This window comes from Bos indicus x Bos taurus, chromosome 3 (genome assembly GCF_003369695.1).
Source record: "Bos indicus x Bos taurus breed Angus x Brahman F1 hybrid chromosome 3, Bos_hybrid_MaternalHap_v2.0, whole genome shotgun sequence".
Classification (NCBI taxonomy): Eukaryota; Metazoa; Chordata; class Mammalia; order Artiodactyla; family Bovidae; genus Bos; species Bos indicus x Bos taurus.
Genome location: NC_040078.1, coordinates 99,728,201 through 99,748,168, shown reverse-complemented (window position 1 = coordinate 99,748,168; position 19,968 = coordinate 99,728,201). Strand labels below are relative to the sequence as shown.

Here is a 19,968-nt window from a genome sequence, read left to right as displayed (position 1 = left end):
GGTAAACTGAAGCGAGCCCTGTCCCCCCTGACAGGTTTATGAGAATTTAATAAAGCGTGGCCGGGACCAAATGAGTTGCCTCAGCCTCGGAGAGCTCATTGTCTTCGGCGTCAGCGTTTTTTGACTCGAGCCGCCCCCTCCCCCGCCCCCGCTCCTGCCTGGCTCGGCCCCCAGCGCCCCCCATCCCTCCCCGCCCCAGTGCCTCCCCAGGTGAGCCGGGGGAGGGCCTGGCTGATGCCAGCTCGGCCTGCCCCGGGGCCCAGCCCTGACCTGGGCAGTGTGCCCAGGGGAGGACCTGCCTCCCCTCACACCACCGGGCCCCCAGAGTGCACAGGGATCGCTGGGACACTACTTCCTGCCTCCCTGCGCTTGTCTGACTGCCACCGCCCACCTGAGGCTGAGGCCTGGCGAGTGCCATGTGAGCACAATTCACTTTTTCTTGCTTGTCTGCAGGGATTGACCAGAGTAAGGGGGCTTCTCTTCCTGCCAGGGCACATGATAGGGACACGGACCCTCAGGCATGACCTGGTCACCTTCTCCCCTTTGTCCCTGAAAGGTAACCAGGGGTGGAGCACAGCCCAGTGAGTGGAAGGGACTTGCCCAGTGTTCTGCAGGAATCAGAAGTACAGATGGAAGGGGCTCCCAGGCTGGAGGCCCCCAGACACACAGGCAGGCAGGCAGGCCCCACATGGAGCTCCAGGGGTACCTGGAGAAGGCCCAGCTGTCCTTATCCCTTCACGTCCCCGACAGCCTAGAGCCAGCCTTTCTCTGGCCTCTCAGGGATGCAATGTCTAGGAGTTTCTGGACCACTCAGAGACCCCAGAATTTCTTCTCTCCCCCTCAAAAGTGTTTCCAGAAATTATTGCCTTCTGGGGCTAAAGCCTGGTCTGAGAGCCTCATCTGGAAAGTCCTGAAGTCCATTGGGTATTTGGGAGCAAGTCCTAGAGATCAAGGCTCAGTCTGTGACCACGACGAAAGCTCAGTCTTAGTTCAGGGTCAGCGTTCAGTTTGGGACCAGATTCAGGGCTCTGTGACTAGCATCAGGTTCAGCTTGATACTAGAATCGGGCTTAGTGCATGGATCAAGGTCAGGGCTCAGTCTGTGACCGAATAAGAGCTTACTGTTTGTCCACGATTAAGGCTTAGTCTGTACCCAGGTCAGGGTGCAATCTTTGATACAGGTCAGCATTGATTAGGATCGGTGTTCACTGTATGGATCAGTCAGGATCAAGGCTCACAATGTGATCAGGATCAAGTTCAGGTCAGGACCTCATATGGACCCGGGCAGGGGCTCAGTTGAAGGTCAGAGTGAGGACTCAGTCTAAGACCAGACCCAGGACTTAACCTGTGTCCTTGATAAAGCATAAGTCTGTGTCCAGTATCAGGCCTCCCTCTGTGATAAGGGCAGAATCCAGAGTTGGAGATGTCACTTAGTAAATTTGGGTGACTTTATCATCCACTTCTTCATGCACTCCCAACTCCCTGCTCTCCATCTCCTCAGGCCTGGCCCCTCAGAAAAGGAAATGGGGGAAGTTGTGCAGTCTGGCGGGACTGTCACCTCTATCCCCTGTCATGTGCCCAGGGTGCCCTCTGGTGGCACTCCCTAGCAGTGCTTGTTTCCTCAGTCAGCCCACCTATCTGGCCGCCTCCTACTTAAGGGAGCCTGGCCCTCAGGTGCATCCATCAGTGTCTATCTGCTGCTGCTGCTGCTAAGTCACTTCAGTCGTGTCCGACTCTGTGAGACCCCATAGACGGCAGCCCACCAGGCTCCCCTGTCCCTGGGATTCTCCAGGCAAGAACACTGGAGTGGGTTGCCATTTCCTTCTCCAATGCTTGAAAGTGAAAAGTGAAAGTGAAGTCACTCAGGTGTGTCCAACTCTTCGCGACCCCATGGACTGCAGCCTACCAGGCTCCTGCATCCATGGGATTTTCCAGGCAAGAGTACTGAAGTGGGGTGCCATTGCCTTCTCCGCAGTGTATCTAGCCAGCTCTATATTCCAGCCTCACTCCACCTCCTCACAATGCAGAAAACAGGAATTGGCCAGGGGAATCCCCACACACATAAGAACTTTTCACCTTTCCTGTTCAGAATTGGGTATCTTGATAATTCACTATTGCAGGAGGCCCAGAATCTTAGCGTGTGATAACATTCACACCTTTTTACTCATTCAGCTGTTTGACAAATATTTATCAGGCACCTGCCTCATGCCAGGTGGGCACTGAGGGCATAGCTGTGAACAAGCCAGGAGTCCCAGCCTCTTGAAGCTCACCTTCTACTCCCTTCTCCCTAATTCCCAACTCCTAGTACACAGACCTCATTGGAAAGGCACTGGCAGAAGGTGAGATTCAGAACTAGGCAACTTCAAGTCCCTACTCTGCCCTAGAGTCAGAGGTTGGACTACTCTAGGTTCTGGTCCTGTCTTCATCTCCCCTCACCCACCTCATCGGGATGCATGGCTTCACCAGCACCCACACGTTAACAGCTTCTTCATCTGCATCACTAGGGCTCTCCATCTGGAACTCAGGGGTGTGGCTCCAGCTCCTATGGGACAGCTCCACTGGGTTAGCTGACCTTTCATCTGACCATAGCCCTTGCTTTGTCCTCCACCATAGGCCCAGCTGTGCAAACCAAAATTCTAGAACTTCCTTCCAGATTCCTCTCTCTTACTTCCTTAAAGACTGATAGGGAGACCTCAAAAATGGGTGTAGGATCTGCCCAGCTCACAGCCACCACTCTGGTCCCCATCCCCAGCATTTCCCACTGCAGTGAGCTTCTAACCCAGCCCCTCTTTTCCCTCATGTCCCTCAACACTCTGTTTTCCACACAGCAGGCAGACTGAGTGGTGCAGTCATAAATCAGATCATGTCATGTCCCTGTTTAAAACCCACCTGTGGTTCCCATCTCACAGAGATTAAAATCCCAGCTCCTCACCTTGGCCTACTAGCTTTATAGGAGCAGAGCAATAACCCACTCCCCACCTTCTCCAGCTTCATCTCCCACCCTTGTCTCCACATCCCTTCTTTCTTGGTCTGACACACGGACACAAATAAACACAAGTTTATTCTCACCTTAGGGTTGCACTGGCCACTTCTTGAGCTTGAAATGGTCTTGCTCTAGACTTCTGTGTGGCTTTCAGAGCTCAACTTAAATGTTACCTCTCAGAGGAGTCCTCTCCAGCCATCCAAGTCCCTCTGTCACTTCTTCCTATTGTGATTTGCTGCACAGCACTATTCACTAGCTAACGTTTTTGGTCTTGTGTGCTTATGTATTTAATTTTTTAATTCCCCCCTAAGTAGAACGTGAGCTCCCCCAGAGCTTGTTCACCAAGCTATGGGTCCATAGGGTGTACGTGCTAAGTCACTTCAGTCACGTCCAACTCTATGACCCTGTGGACTGTAGCCCACCAGGCTCCTCTGTCTATGGGATTCTCCAGGCAAGAATGCTGGAGTGGGTTGCCATACACTTCTCCAGGGGATCTTCCCGACCCCAGGGGAGATGTAAGATGTACGATGTCTCTTACATCTCCTGCATTGGCAGGCAGATTCTTTACCACTAGCGCCAACTGGGAAGCCCGTAGGTCCATAGTAAGACTCAGGAATTATTTGTTGAATTAATTAGTGAAAAAAAAAAAGGTCCTAAGTGGCTGCCTTCATTTCTTCTAGTGGGAGGAGAGGGAGAGGATCTGAGTTTTCAGCCCTTAGTAGGCTCCTCTGGCTTGGCCAGCAGTGGTTCTCTCTGTGGGCGGGAGGGGGGCAGTGCCTTTATCCTAGGACCCCTGGGCAGCGTCCCTTTGGGAGATGCCAGTCCCTGCTCAGATTCCTCAAGGTCAGGGAGCTTGCTGCCTCCGTACTGTCAGAATCGCCTTCTCTCCTTCCGCAGAAACATGCCCCCTACTGCCCTTCCCCTGGAACCCCTCTCTGCCTTCAGGGCCTGGAACCTGACCCTTCTAAGGGTCCTGCAGGGGTGTGGCTCCTTGGTGGACATTCTGCCCCAGAGGGCCCTGAAGAGATATCAGGGGAGGAGTCCCAGGGTGCAGCAGGCCTGGAGAGACACTGGGGGGTTTTGGTGTAGGGCTGGCTGATTGGAGAATGGGTCCTGGGGTGTGCAGATATCTCCTGGTGTGCCTGGGGAAGGGGAGGAGGCGCAGATGGGACAAAGCATGACCTTCAGGTGGGTGTGGCAATGGAAGGGAGACTCTCCAGGAGCCAGAGCCCTTCTCTGAGGCCACCCTCCTCCTGCTCTGTTATCATAGACCTGTGGCCCGCTGCTCTGAAACTTAGCCCGTGAACCTTACCTGCTCTGAACCTTAACCTCACCCTCCTCCCCAGCAGCCAGGCTCCCAGACAGGATCAGGAAGTCTTCCTGTAGAAGAGGAAGAAGCCCTGATGGTGTAACTCCAGGCCTCCACCAGCAGGAGGGAGAGGGGTTTGGGCAGGGCCCGGCATTCCAGGGCTAGAATCTTGGGTGCCTCTTCCTAAGAAGGGGGCAGGAGAAGGGTGGGCCAAACCACACCCGAAGGTGTCATCGGCAGTGGCCCCACTCATCGCCCACTCTTCCAAGGCAGCAGGTGGAGTCTGAGACTGCCAGTGGACCAGAAGAGACAGGCCTGGAGCTGGGGAGGTGGTCTTCCTCATACACACACACACACACACTTAGGTAGGAGGAAGTGCTCTGAGAAGGGTTATCAGTTCCAGGGGTAGATGATTCAAAGGTTAGGGGCATCAGCCCACGCTAATGAACAGAGATGATCTGCTCAGCATCCACTGAGAGGGGTTCTTCTCTCTTCTCTGGGTTTGTGGGAGGGGAGTCAGCAGGAGAGGCTGAGGCAGCAAGGAGGTCAGAGAAAGAGAACAAAGCCCCAGGGCTGATGAGAAGTGCCTAGGTGGGGGCAGAAGAGCAGCAGACCCCAGTCTGGAAAGAGAAAGGGAAGCTGATGAGGCCGAGGGTGGCTGGGCAGGGAGTCATGGCCAGCCAGAGATGGTGGGCCACTGTGTGCCACCATCACTGGGCACTGCTTGCCTGGATCCCTGCAGTGAGAGAGGAGCTGGCCCAGAGTTGCAGGGTCTTCCTCCCCGCCCCCAGCCCCCTTGTTTCTCTTGCAAGGCAGCCTGCATTCCTACGCCAGATGCTCTCACCCACCTAGACAGCTCAGATTCTACAAGCCCAGCAGAGGCCACGAGAAAGGTGTAGGCTTTGCAAGACCTGGGAAGCCCTTCTTCCCTCACCATCTCTGCTGGGTGACCCAGCCCTCAACAACACCCCCCCTCCACACACACACACACACACACACACACACGCACACTCCCACACAGGTGTGATGTCAGACAGTGCCACCCAAAATACTCCCACGCTCCCCATCTCATCCACAATAGCCAGGCCGTCTCACCCACAGTCACACTCATATATTTATCCAGCGCCCCCCACCCCTCAATCTGACAATCTGCTTCCACAGTTGTTCACAGGCGCACACAATCTCAGACAATCTTTTGTTCACAGTCACACACTTCTGGGGCTCTCTTCTAGGTCTCCAAGAGGAGCTGGTGTTGAGATGATGAAGCACCAGGCACTGGCTGAGAGGACTGCAGACTCCAGGGTTCAGGATCAGAGGTCTTGCAGTCAGAACTTGACTCCAAAGGTGCTTTATTAAGGAGAAGAGCGAGGCATAGGGGGAATGCACAGTGAGGTTGGGGTGGAGACCAGGGTGGGAGGAGCCTCCTGACAACTCCTCCCTATCTCCCCCAGCACCCCCTGCTCTGTGTTTGTAGCTCAGCTCACTCAGGCTCCTCTTTCCATGGAATTCTCCGGGCAAAAATACTTGAGTGGGTAGCCAGTCCCTTCTCCAGGGAATCTTACCTACCCAAGGATGGAACCTGGGTCTCCTGCATTGCAGGGTTCTTTACCGTCTGTGCCACCAGCAGAAAGGATGGGAATGTGCTCAACCCAGCTCTACTTTATGGATGATCTGGCTCAGATCAGATCCTCCTCGGCATTAATCCCAAACGGTCAGGTTGGGGTAGAGACAAGGAGGTCAGGGAGGAGCGGGAGGGGAGCTCGCCGCCTTTCACAGCAGGCGGGCATAGGAGACAGCCCAGGCTGAGACCGGTCGTGTCTCCCCGCTTCCTCTCACCCCTCCAGGGCCTTGCTGAGTTAACCCCCTCAGGGTGGCTCTGTTCACAGTGCCCAAATGCCATGGGTGGCGGGTGGGAGGCGGGGAAGGTGCAGCAGCCCAGTTCCGGACGTCTGGGGAGTGAGATAAACTAGAACCCAGCAGACCGCACTCAAAGGGCCAAGGCATTGCTCCCTCCTTTGAGGGCTGTCAGTACCGGGCACCGGGCACCGTCATCACATTCCCCTCCCCACCGCGCCCCCCGGAAGTTCCAGAGATGGGACAGAAGAGGCCACCTGTGCCCAGCCCCGGACCCGTAAAAAAATTCCTTTTTCTTTTCTTTCTCCTCCTCCCTATTTTTTCTCCAACGGCACTGATGGGAGGGAACCGGGACAGGGGAAGTCAGGGCCGGGAACCCAGTTCACTAGGGGGCCACGCGCTCCCGGGGCAGGTCGAGCCGGACCCCGTCGGCGCGCGGCGCGTAGACGGCAGCGGGCGCGGGGGCGTCCAGGGCGAAGGGGCCGGGGCCGGGGCCGGGGCTGGAGCGGCCGGACGACGCGTCCGAGGCGGCGGGGCTAAGCTGCACGGCCGTGGTGTCCTGCGCCGTGCGCTCGCTGCTCTCCATCTCCAGCGCCACGCGCCCGCCGCCGCCGCCCTGCCCGGAACTCCCAGCCCCCGCCGAGCGCGAACGGGGCGCGCGGCCGCGGCGGCGGCTACACACACAGCAGGCCGCGAAGAAGCCGAGCGCCAGCACGAGCAGCGTCGGCCCCACGACGAGGGGCGCGTTGTGTCCGGGGACGAAGGAGGCGAAGGCGCCCACCAGCGTCACGTTCACGCCCGCCAGCAGCAAGCACAGGCCGCAGGCGCAGAACAGCGCCGGGGACGCAGGGCCGGGCAGCCGGTCCTGAGCGCGGCCCGCGGGCGCCCGGGCCGGGGGTCCCTGGCTCTTCTCTGGGGGCGGCATCGACCTGGGGACTCCGGGCACTCATTCAGCTTCCTCCTGCCGCCGGCCGCGGCCAGCCCACATGTCAGGGGCTCAGCTCACAGTCGTCCTGTGGGCAGAGAGCCACGGAGAGGTCAGCCGGGCATCTGGGCTTTCCACCCCACCCTCGGTTCTGTGGCTCCGTTCAGTTCCTGGGAGCGCAGAGGTCATGCCATCTTGGCTAGCCCCTGCCTCTGCCTCTGTGAGACTTTTTTTTTTTTTTTTTGTCGTACCTCGAGGGCATGGGGAGCTTCCCTGACCAGGGCTCGGGCCCCTTGCAGTGGAAGCCAGGAGTCTTAACCTCTGGAGTGCCAGGGAAGTTCCCGCCTCTGCCTCTGGGAAGCAACAGCTTACCCCACATGGGAAGAGTGGCTTCTCCACCACGTCCCTGGATTGCCTTGTGGCAGTTCTTGCTGTCTTCTCTCCCTCCCAACTCCCTCTTGTCCTCCAGACAGACACAGACCCTCCACCTCTTCTCCTCCAGGAAGCCTTCTTGGGCTAATTAAGTGAGTGCTGTGCTTAGTCCCTCAGTTGTGTCCAACTCTTTGTGACTCCGTGGACTGTTGCCCACAGGCTCCCCTGTCCATGGGGATTCACCAGGCAAGAACACTGGAGTGGGTTGTCATGCCCTCCTCCAAGGGAATCTTCCCAACCCAGGGATCGAACCCAGACCTCCTGCATAGTGGGTGGATTCTTTACTGTCTGAGCCACCAGGGAAACAATTAAATGAGTAAATAGCTATAAAGTGCTCAGCTCAGTGCCTAGGTGCTCATTACCTGATGATCGTGATCAGTAGTCCTAATCAGACGGCAGGGGCAGCTCTTGGGATTTAGACAACTTCCTCCCTTGAGCAATAGAGGCCCTAGAAACCACCTGGTCTAGCCCCAGCTTGTCCAGAGGAAGAAACTGAAGCTCATAGAGATCTATGGATTTACCCAATATCCAAGGCCAGGACCTCCTGACCAGCTGCCTGGCCAGTGAGTGACCTTGTAACAGTGAGGAGCTCCTGAGGTTTTAGATGGCAAGTGAGAAGGGACAGTCCCTAAATGGGTTGGGCTGGAGCAGACCCAAGGCCCCAGGTCCTTCTAGACTGGACATTCTATTAGATACCAATCCTACCCCCATCAGTTCCCCAAGATTGTACTGTTGAATCTAGACTTAAAAGCCCAGTCACTGGGTACTAGGATCCCCTTCTAGGATTTTCTTGTTGTAACTGGTTGTGGGATCTATCATCAGATTCTAGAATTCTGGGAATGCATACAGAAGCATCAGAATCTGGGGAATTTAAAACATCTATTTTGAGAATTCTGTTCTATAACATGGAAACACAGGTATTAAGGCCCTTGGAGGATGAGATCATTGCCATGGAGCTGTGCTAGAATTGCGGAAAAGTGTCAGAAAAGGGCTCTGAGTTGGAGTGGGAGGGGTGTAATCAGAACCATGCTCCAGGGGGATGAGCTTGCCGGATGAGTAACAGAGCGTGACCTGGACACAGGGCCTCTCTGTGCTTCAGTGTTAACGCCTATTGTTGTTGGTTAGTCGCTAAATCATGTCTGAATCTTTTGTGACCCCATGGACGATAGCCTGCCAGGCTTCTCTGTCCATGGGATTTTCCAGGCAAGAATACTGGAGTAGGTTGCCATTTCCTTCTCCAGGGGATCTTCCCGACCCAGCAATAGAACCTGCGTGTCCTGCATTGGCAGGTGGGTTCTTTACCACTGATCCACCAGGGAAGCCCTGTGAGTGAAGTTGCTCAGTCGTGTCCAACTCTTTGCGACCCCGTGGACTGTAGCCTGCCAGGCTCCTCCGTCCATGGAATGTTCCAGGCAAGGATACTGGAGTGCGTTGCCACTTCCTTCTCCAGTTCACACCTGTAATTGGGGCTATTATGAGAACTTACCTGATGGGATGTGGTGATGATTAAATGCTTTAAGCTTCATCCGTGCTTAGAACAATGCAGAACATAGAGAGAATTCCATATTAGTCATGTTGTTGTAGTGGTGGCTGATAGAGGAGGGGCTCTCAGGCCTCAGATCTGGGGGTTGGTCATATTGAGTTTGGAATCAGAACAGTTTCCACCCTTCAGGTGGAAGGGCCTCAGGGACAGGCCCTGAATTGTCCTTCCTGAGTCCAAAGCCTGTACTCAGTGGAGTTGGAGAGAATTTGATGACAGGGTATGCAAAGGTGAGGCCAGTTTGCATTGTCACTCTGGACCCAGGTGGGAATCAGCTTGGCCCAAGCAGCTTAGAGGGCTTGGAGGCCATTTCCAGGTCTGCTCAACCTGGTGACTCCAGGGCATCCTCCCCTGGCACCATGCTGGGAAGTGGCAGCAGGGAAAGTAGCAGCTTTCCTGGGACTCCAGCCAGAAGCTCCTGGCCGACACACTACACTGGCAGGAATTCAGAACCCCCAAAATCCTGGCAAAGAAAGTGTATGTTGACCCTTGAGGGCATCTACCAACCACAGATTCCTCGGGAAGCTCCCTGTTTGCACGAACCATCTGCTGTCTTTAATCTGCAGCTGTTGGTTCTGCCAGGTGGCAGTAGCAACCGCTGAAGGGGTACAACAACTTACAGTTTGCAAAGCATTTTCACATCCACGACATCACTGAATGATACACTTGCTTGATACTTATTAACAGCCACATCTTACAACTGAGGAAATGGAGGCTCAGAGAGGGAAGTCGATTTGGGTCTAGTGGCTAGACTAAAAGGGAGATCAGAATCAGAGAACATGTGGTCTGGTTCACACAGTAGGTAATCTTGTTTCTTTTTTTTTTGACCTTGGGGTTGATGTGGAGGTAAATCCCAAAAGTTTCTTCCTGTTGCCCTCAGAGGGTGCTGTGAAATTCCCAAATTTCACCCCTTCTGCACCTCATCATTTTCCGACATTGTCCTTCCTGTGGGAAAGGCCCTGTCTGAGGCTGATGCAGGGAGCCCCTGAGGGAGGGATGGAGTCTAGCCCTTCAGCTCGCCTCACAACAGACTCTTGAAAGCTGACACTGGACAAGGGTAGGGGAGCCTGGGTGGCTAGAGGGTCCAAGGCTCTTTTTTCTTTTACAGAGAAGACTATCTTTGGGTTTTGGCAGTTTTACTGTGATGTGCCAAAGTGAGATTTTCTTTGTCTTTATCCTCTGTGGTCTTCCTGATGCTTCTACAGTCTGCCTTGATTTCTGCCCGTTTTGGAAAAATTTCAGCCATTATCTTTTCCTCTATTCTTTCTTTCCTCTCCTCTGGAACCCCAATTGTGTACATGTTCAACCATTTGGCATTGTCCCACACGTCCCTTACACACTACTCTATATTTTCTAGTATTCCGCACCCCCCGCCCCCCCCACCGATTCTCTCTGGCTATTAATTCTACTCATCTGTCATCCAGTTCACTAATCCTGTCTTCACTTGGGTCTTCTCTGCTGTAAAATCCATCTATTCAGTTCTTAATTTCAATTGTTATAACTTTCTAGTTCTAGAATTGCCACTTGATTCTATTTCATAAATTCCAGTTTTCTACTAAAAAACTTCCTCTTATGTATTTTCTTGAACGTATTAAACTCTTTGAAGTCCATGTCTGAAAACTCCAACATCTGGCTCTCTTGTTTCTATTGTCTGTTTTATCGCTCTTGGTTTTGGGTCATTAAGTCTTATCTCCTGTAATGCTAGATAATTTTTTAATTAAATGCCCAACATTGTAGAGATAGCTTGAGCCCTGGATAATATTATCTCCTTTTAGAGAAGATTTACTTTTGCTTCTGACAGACAGCTGAAGAAGGGACAGGCCACCCTAACCCAATCGGTTATTGCATTGATTTCGAGCTATGGTTCAGTCTTCCTGAGTCTGGTCTATATCTGTTTAACCAGTATTCCTAGAAGATAGTCTTTTGGGCTCCCAATTAAAAACTGGAGGTGTTTAACAGGGCCTTTCACCTTTTGCAGCCCTAAATCCCAATTCTGACTTTCCAACTCCATGGTCACCATTGCCCCCTACAAACCGGAAAATGCCTTAAGGAAAAAAGTGAAATAAAATATTACTTCTCTTTTTTTCAAGATCTTGGCCCCTCAAGCCCTTACTTTACTTGGTGAAGCCCAAGGCCTTTACCAATTGCCTTGGTAGCTCTCCCATGCCTTTGAACACATTTTTAAATGTTTAATCCAGCCTTTTTAGTTATCCTCATTGAGTGAGTTGGTCTGATACAGGCTAGTCTTTCTTAGCCATACAAAAGTCTAGATGAGAATCTGAAATTAGCATTTTTAAATTGCTGACTAAGTTAGTTGTGTTATGTTGAGCACTTTGTAATAACACGTAATTTAATTTTCACAGAATGTGATTAAGCATTATTGTCATATCCCCATTTTATATATGAGGATTTTAAGGTACAGAAAGATCAAGTTTCCCAAGGCCAAGAGTATCAGTGGTCATGCCAGGATTTGAAAACTGGTGTCCTGATCCCGAAGCACAAGTTCTCAACCCAGGACACTGCTAGGTTTGCTAAGTGCTTATTGAATGACTGAAGCACAGGGCACAGGCTTTGTAAATAAGCTCCTGTAATTAGCATGCCAGCAGGGGACAGGGTGTGTTTTGTGTATCTCTTAAGGAAGGTAAGAGATACACTTAGTTCTTTCCTGTAATTAGCATGCCAGCATCGGACAGGGTGTGTTTTAAGTGTATCTCTTAAGGAAGGTAAACTCACTTTGCTCTTTCCTTGGCTTAGTACACTCAGTTCAGCTCAGTCACTCAGTCGTGTCTGACTCTTTGTGACCCCATGAACCGCAGCACTCCTGGCCTCCCTGTCCGTCACCAACTCCCAGAGTCCACCCAAACCCATGTCCATTGAGTCGGTGATGCCATCCAACCATCTCACCCTCTGTCATCCCCTTCTCCTCCTGCCTCAATCTTTCCCAGCATCCGGGTCTTTTCCAATGCGTCAGCTCTTCGCATCAGGTAGCCAAAGGATTGGAGTTTCAGCTTCAACATCAGTCCTTCCAATGAACACCCAGGACTGATCTCCTTTAGAATGGACTGGTTGGATCTCCTTGCAGTCCAAGGGACTCTCAAGAGTCTTCTCCAACACCACAGTTCAAAAGCATCAATTCTTCGGCTCTCAGCCTTCTTCACAGTCCAACTCTCACATCCATACATGACTACTGGAAGAACCACAGCCTTGACTAGACAGACCTTTGTTGGCAAACTAATGTCTCTGCTTTTTAACATGCTGTCTAGGTTGGTCATAACTTTCCTTCCAAGGAGTAAGCATCTTTTAATTTCATGGCTCAGTTCAACTAAAGCAAATACCTGCCCGAGAGCTAAGCTTCCAGGAGCTAATTGCCAAGAAGTGATTCTTATCTGCTCCTAGGAGGCAGCACTAACTCTGGAAGACAGACTACTCCCAGAGTCTCCACCCTAGGCAGAGAATAGGCTAAGGGCAGATGGGTGCTGGGCTGATTCCTGAAGTTGCCTGTGCTGTGCTGTGCTTAGTTGCTCAGTCCTGTCCAACTCTTTGCGACCCTGTGGACTGTAGCCCGCCAGGCTCCTCTGACCATGGGGATTCTCCAGGCAGGAATACTAGAGGGGGTTACCATGCCCTCCTCCAGGGGATCTTCTTCTCAACCAAGGATTGAACCCAGGTCTCCTGTATTGCAGGCGGATTCTTTACCATCTGAGCCACCAGGGAAGCCCCCTGAAGCTGCCTCCACCCTGGCTAATTGGGATCTGGGGCACACAGGGCGGTGTTGCAGTTGTTCAGCTGTTGCAATCCCGTCTGCACTACCCTTTCTGTCTGGTGGACTGTAGCCCTCCAGGGGGGGCTGTTGGGTGCTGTTTTGCAGTGGGTGCTCTGGCTTGCTGTGCTGTGGGTTTCACTGGTGCTATCCACTAAATCGTTTTGGTACTCTGCCCTCTGAGCACATGTTATGATTGCATTTCCTGGCCAATTTGTGATTTCCTGGCCAATGTGTGATTGTCACATTCATCACTTCTAGGATTGTGCTCAGTTGCTCAGTCGTGTCTGACTCTTTGTGGCTCCATGGATTATAGCCCGCTAGGCTCCTCTGTCCATGCTATTTTTTAGGCAATACTGGAGTGGGTTACCATTCCCTTCTCTATGGAGTCTTTAAATTCAGAAGCAGGATCCTCCGAGTTTGCACCATTGCTGTCTCTTCAAATATCCCTTCAAACTCTGTTTCATCCTGAGTCCAGTCCTCAACCCCATTGCCTGAGCAAGAGGGAAGGTCATTGCTTTGAATCTTGAATTTTAGTGAGCACCCAAGCTGCTGAACCTGTAGAAATCATCTTGTTCAATTCCATCATCTACATAGTGGTGACACTGAAGTTTGGAGTGAGGAAGGTCATGGAGGGAGCCTGTGGCCAAGCCAGACCAGACCCTGGCCTTTTTCCACAAAGTCAGGGCTCTGACCCCTGCTGTTCGCTGTGCCTGACTGACCCTGGTTAGGCAGCCAGACTGCCCCCTGCCTCACCTCGGCCTGGGAGACCATGTGGACTCTATTTGGGAGTCCAGGCCATAAACTCTATTTGGGGCAGAGGCAGACATGAGGGACTCTGTCTCAGATGACCAGGGTTCTTGACTTTGGTCTGCTGGGGCAACGCGGGCGGGCCAGGGCCCCTCTCTGGGCCTCCGCTGTGTGAATGTTAAGGGAAAGGTTGAACTGGGTGATTGTCTCTGAATCCGTCCTCCTGCTGCTAGTGGTTTGTGAGGGTGGGCATGAAACCTCTTCAGAAATTACTGCCAATATATTAAAAGATCTCAAAAAATGGTATATCCATCTGAAATATGGCTATTCTTTGCTTTGGGATGTGATTAAGTCATTCCCACTACCCTGCCCTGCAGAAGCAACCTGCTGCTTGACTGCTTGATTCGGGGGTGGGGATGGGGGGGGTTCTGATTTTGGGGAAGGGGCACTCACATTGAATAGCGACTCTGTGCTAAGCCCTTTCCCAGCACTAACATGTTTAATCGTTACTATGACCCTGTGGGGCTTCCCTGGTGGCTCAGATGGTAAAGAATCAGCCCGAAATACAGGGTTCAAGCCCTGAGTTGGAAAGAACCCCTGAGAAGTGAATGGCAGCCCACTCCAGTATTTTATCCTGGAGAATTCCATGGACAGAGGAGCCTGGTGGGCCACAGTCCATGGGGTCACTAAGAGTTGGACACGACTGAGCGACTAAGTGACTAAGCAACTAACACTACCATGAACCTATGAGCTGTTGCAGTCCTGAACCCAGTTCACCCAGTGAGAAACTGAGGCTGGGAGAGGAGAAGAACATGGTTTACTCAACTGTAACAGGTAAAACTGGGATTCGAACCCAGCTCTGTCAGATTGAAAGTCATGTTGTTTTGCTACAGCAGACTTTCTGCTTACTGGAAGGTACAGAGGTGTTGGATTATTTTAAAAATTAGCAATTGATTATTACTATCCAGCCAACAAGCTTGGGGCCCAAGGAGGGTGGTCCTCTGTTAGGTGGATGCAGAGCTCCTAGGGCGGGGGGCTCTGTCTGAAACCCCTTCAGGTCAGCCTGCCCCACCCAGTCCCTGAATCTGGGATGTCTGTGTTGTTCTAGAGCAGTTGCTTAACTGGGGGCAGCTGCCAGGTCTCCTGGTTCCAGATTCCTGCTGCAAGGGCCCCAGAGCTTCCGGGTGAGGGTGAGGGGGCTGGGGCTTTGGTTGAAACATTAGGCGCTGGACCATGCCCGCTGTCCTCCATGTGAAACCAAGTGCCTCATTTGCTCAGTCTGAACCCCTCACTGTGAACCCTTCTATTTCCCTGAGCTTTGGCCCTTCTGTTCCCCTTCAATCCCAGAAAGTCTGGGCCAGCCCCCTCCCCTGGTCTCCCCATTGTCCCCCTCCATCCCACCTCCATCCTCAGGGAACCTCCCACATCACCGTTACTCATTGCCGGCTTATTCACTACCCTGGAAACTCTCATCTTCTGCCAACTGAAGTCTGCCTCCTGGGAGCCCCCAGAGCTGTCACCACCCCCGCCCTAGCCAATCCTAGAGCTCCCCTACACCCTGTCCAGGCAATAGACTCATGTGTGCGTGGACACACACACACACACACACACAGGCTCACACTGATTCTCTGGAAACAAGAGAAGAGAGAGAATGAAGTCTGGAGGTGTGGCTTGCCAGCTCCTATGTCAGACACCTGCGGCCTTGATCCTCATCCCTGAGTGCTTGTGCACACATATACACACATACATCACATGTGTACACTCAGTGGCTGGATATACCTGGAAACACATACACAGGTGCATTACACACTGAGAGCTGAAGACACAGGCCAACACATAGCCAGCCAGCCAGACACTCTCCGTTGCCTGCCTATCTGGTGAGAGGAAGCTGCTGCCCAGCAGAAGCACCCTGGAGACCTGTCTGCCTGGAAGCACGGAAATGGATAGCAGACTGTCTGCAGAGGACTGCCCTTCCTTCCAAGGCTTTGGGATGTACGCTTGCTCCTCCAGTGCAAATCCCCTGAGGGGCTTTGGCATCCTTTGCACAACTGCCTCACCCTGCACCCTCCTAGTGCCTTGGCTCCTCCTCTCCAATTCCCAATTCCTCCCTTCCACCCCAGCTACCCTTCCCCTCATCACCTGTGTCATCTCCCTGAAAGCCTTTCACCTCTGAGAAACCCAGCCATCTCACTCTTGACTAAACTGTTGCTACCACTATAGAAACACCTGTACAGCGCTGCCATGTGCCAAACACTGGTTTAAGTCTTTTATATCGTTGTTGTTCAGTTGCCCAGTCATGTCCAGTTCTTTGCAGCCCCGTGGACTGCAGCATGCCAGGCCTTTTATATCATTAACTCATTTAAGCCCTGTGACAACCCTATAGATAGATGCTATTGCCATCTTCAGCTTTGGATGGGGACAAAGAGGCTCAGAGAGGTTGAGTCACTTGCCCAAGGTCACAGACATGGTGATAATAAGTGGCAGTGTGGGAACTCAAACCTAGGCTGTGTGGGGCTTCCCTGGTGGCTCAGTGGTAAAGAATCTGCTTGTCACTGCAGGAGACACAGGTTTGAGCCCTGATCCAGGAAAAGCCCACATGCCACAGAGCAACCAAGCCCATGCACCACAGCTATTGAGCTCCAGAGCCACACCAAAACTACTGAAGCCCTGTGTTCCGCGACAAGAGAGGCTGCCGCAACGAGAAGTCTGCACACCACCTAGAGAAAGCCTGCGCAGCAAGGACGACCCAGCACAGCCAGAAATAATAAATAAAATTATATTAAAAAAATCTCAGGCTGTGTGTTTTCTATACCTGTGCTCCTCACCATGACTGCACAGCCTCCAGCTGTAACTGTGCTCTGATCTAAGGCCATCCTGGAACTCTGATTTTTCTCCATGAGCCTCTTGTCTCTGCTTCTCTCTGCATCCACCCGAGAACCCACACTGCCTCACTTCGCTTACCCTCTTGCAGTTTACCGTGTCTTGCAACTTGTTCCTTTGTCCTTCTGTCAAAGCTGCCAGAGATGCCTCAACTCTGCATGGGTCCAGCTTTCTGCCTCCTCCACATTTGCGCCCAAACTGCGAAGCTTTGTAGGTGAAAAGAAGATCAGCTCCTAGGCATCAGGGCCTTCGTGCATCCCTGTCTTTGGTTTGACTCTGGCAGCCCTCAAGGCTCCTAGGGATGACATCCCCCTTCCTCGTCAGTGTCCATCACCCCCTCACCACACCTGTATCTCCTCCTGGAGGCACTCAAGCCTCTCCCTCTTGAAACCAAACAAAGCCCCCATCTCCCCTACATCTGCCTCCATTTAACCTTGCCCCCTCTTCTTGGGAGCGCTGGCTACACCCCTACTTTACCTCCTTCTCAAAGATCAATCCACTCCCATATGGCTTCTGCGCCACCACACTTGACTGCTGGCTCCAAGGCCACCAGCCGCCTCCTCGTTGCTGAATCCGGTGAAGATTGTTCGTGACCTCTCCACAGCTCTGGACCCGCTAGACCCTCCTCCCTGGAAACATTCTCCTCCTCTTGGAAAAAGGTCTCTTAAACTTCATCCTCTCCCACAAAGCCCAGACTGACAGCCAGAGACCCAGCTTCATTCTTGCTCCTCCTCCCCTGGATTGTCCTCCACACATTTCCCCTCTTGTCCGACACCAGCCCTGTAGGCGCTTCCCTCCAGGGGTCTCTAGAGCCCATCTCTTCCTCTCTAGTCTCACTGCTACCCCACGAAGCTCTCCTCCCTTCCCCCTCCCGAGGGAACCCCTCCTGGGCTTTCCCAGCCCTGGATCCCTCTAGGCCACCTCTCGATTTTGCTGGAGTGGAGCTGAACTCACCAGGTGTGGTCGGGTGACCATGCTGCTCCTGCTGCTTTACCTGGCTGACTCCAGTTCAGAGCGCAGCTGGGACGTCACTTCCTCCAGGAAGCCTTCCTTTGCCTCGGTGATGGGGAACTCCTGTGTCCAGGTCTGCATTCCCCCACTGGTCTACCTTGAGGATCAGAGTTATATCCTCCTTCTTCACTGCCACATCCCCCTGGTCTCCCCAGGTGCCCAGGGAATGTTGGTTAAACAAATGGTTAAGGTCAGAGGGACCACTGTCACCTGCCTTTATCTGTCTCCTGATTTGGAGGTTGCTCTGTGCCCACTTCTCTCTGATTCCCTCCTTACTTTCTTGGGAGGGTGCGGTGGGCAGCTGGGTGGGGACTGGAAGTGGATTCTAGGGCAGTTTCTTACTGAGTTAAAGAGTAGGAGGGGTTAGGGCAGAGCAGAGGGGCCCAAGGCAGCCTCTCCATGCTGTGCGTCCCCCTTCTCCTGTTTCCCCTCTCTGTGGTTCTCACCTCTTTCCAGAGGACTGTGCTCAAGGTACAGGTCCTTGCCCTCTTGTCTGCTGCTACTCAGTTCCTCTGGGGTTTAGGACTGGCTGGAATACCCCCTCTAGTTCTAAAGCTACCCTCCTCATCTTCTCCCCTCTCCTGCCCTCCTCTTGCCTTCTCTCTAGCCTCCCCCAACACCTGTAGCTTGCACTTGCCTGAGCCAGTTCAATGAACACTTCTTGGTTGGTTCTGCCTGGGGCCCTTCAAGGGAGGAAGGATCCCTAGAGAGCAGGGCAGCCACGGGGCGCCCACTTGATAGGGCTGGATAGGGCAGTGGCCGCTGGTCCCCCTCACTCACCTGGTTGACTGCTTGCAGATCCCGGGCTTAGCGGGTGGGCGGGGGAGGAGGGCGCCAGGGAGCAGCCGCCAGGGACTGGGAGGGGCCAGTGGCAGGCTGCGGGCTGCGCAGGTTCTGAGCGTCCCTCTCAGCGTCGTGGCGGCTCCTCTGCTCCCTTTGAGCCCCCACGGATCATCGTTCGCACCGTCTCCTCTCCTCTCTGGCTCCAGCTCCGCGCCGCCCTTCTCCCTTCCCCGTTTCTAGGTTTCACGCTTTTCAAGCGCCTGGCAGTGAACTCCCAGCCGCCCACACGCTCTCCAGTCTGGACTTCTGGAGTCCGAGTCCGGGATGGATACCTTGCCATTCACTCTGGAGTGAGGGGTGTAGGTTGCACTGGCTCTGTCTTCAGTCTGCGGGAGATTCCCCACCCTGGGCGTGGGAGGGGGATGGAACTGTGGGAGCAGGAAGATTTTTCCAGACATGAGTCTTATTTTCAGCACCCTTTCTCCAATCACCCTCCACCAATCCTGCACCGTAGAAAGAGCTGTGGTCGTGAGCCCCTTATACAGCTCCTGGTGGGATTTGTAAGGGTTTCTTAGACAGTGGAGGAGGGAGTGGGAGGAGGGAGTGCTGGGCACCAGCGCCTCCAGGCTAGACTGTGTTGGAAAGGACTGTGGGAGTCTGAGGTGCTGATTTTCCAGGATCTGGGGAGTTCAGCTGGAGGAGCATCTCCAACCCTCTCTTCATTCATTCACTTAGCCATTCATAAATCCGCCCTGTTGTGAATCACATGCCAGGCAACCTTCCTCCTGATAGTGGTCTGGGAGGGACCACTACCCTTCCATATGTGGATGAAGATACTGTGGCTCCAGGTTTCAGTCTCTGGTTCACCTCTTCTGCCCCTCACCTGGTGAGGGGGTGCACAGAACCAGGACATGAGTCTTATCACAGGCACAGACTCCAGTTCTCTGGGTTGACCCAGTGGGGATGTGACTTCCAGGGGGCTGCCTGGACCCAGCACCCCCCACCTTTGGTATATTCTCAGCACTCAGTCCAAGACTGGCCAGCACAGCCACAGCTGAGGTCAGAGTGAGGCTACTGGACAGAACTAATTTCATTTATTGAATAGACTGCTGAAAGGGCTGGGTCCAAAGACCTCTCTCTGTCCCCTCACTCCCATGCTGAATGGAGGGTTCTGGATCTGTTCAGAGGGGAAGGGGCGCTTTCCCATCACACTGCCCACCACACCATCCCTGCTTGCTAGGCCCAACCTCACCTCCTTCCAAAGCATGCATGGGGAGAAGGCAGTGACTCCACGTGGCCACTCTGAGACCAGGTTGAGGAGGTGGGGGAGGTCAGGGGCGGGGGGTGGGTCAGTTGGGAAGGAGGTATGCAGACACTCACCTGGACTGGGGGGAAGGGAGGACTCAGGAAACCTGGGGCAGGGAAAGAGAAGAAACAGGCCCAGGCCTGGAGAACTCCCAGAGCTTCAAGGGTCCTTTGAGCCCCCACACAGTTCTTCCTCAATGGACGTAGCTCTCGCCTTTTCATGTGTTCATTTCTTAATTTATTGCACTCTGATCCCCAGCACTACTCTGTATCTGACCCTGTCAGGCATCTGGGATACCATAGGCCAGCCTGGGGGAGATCATGTCTGGGAAGGGTTGATGGTGGGTGAGGTGGGGACCACAATCCCCATGGCTCAGGCTCCCCCTTCCCCACTTCTACCCCATCCACCCCTGGGCATCTCTTTGGGGTGCTGCTGG

General features: G+C 53.4%; 1 protein-coding gene across 1 annotated transcript; it reads right to left on the bottom strand.

Moving 5' to 3' along the window:
• Positions 1-5,633: 5,633 nt before the first annotated feature.
• TMEM275 (transmembrane protein 275) lies at positions 5,634-7,153 on the bottom strand. Its single transcript, XM_027538367.1, has one exon. The coding sequence runs from the start codon at positions 7,068-7,070 to the stop codon at positions 6,531-6,533; it is 540 nt and encodes a 179-aa protein (XP_027394168.1). The 5' UTR covers positions 7,071-7,153; the 3' UTR covers positions 5,634-6,530.
• Between the last annotated feature and the right edge of the window lie 12,815 nt (positions 7,154-19,968).

Excerpts from the sequence above, each read along its gene's own strand:
- TMEM275 (XM_027538367.1), bottom strand. The coding sequence starts at position 7,070 with ATGCCGCCCCCAGAGAAGAGCCAGGGACCCCCGGCCCGGGCGCCCGCG.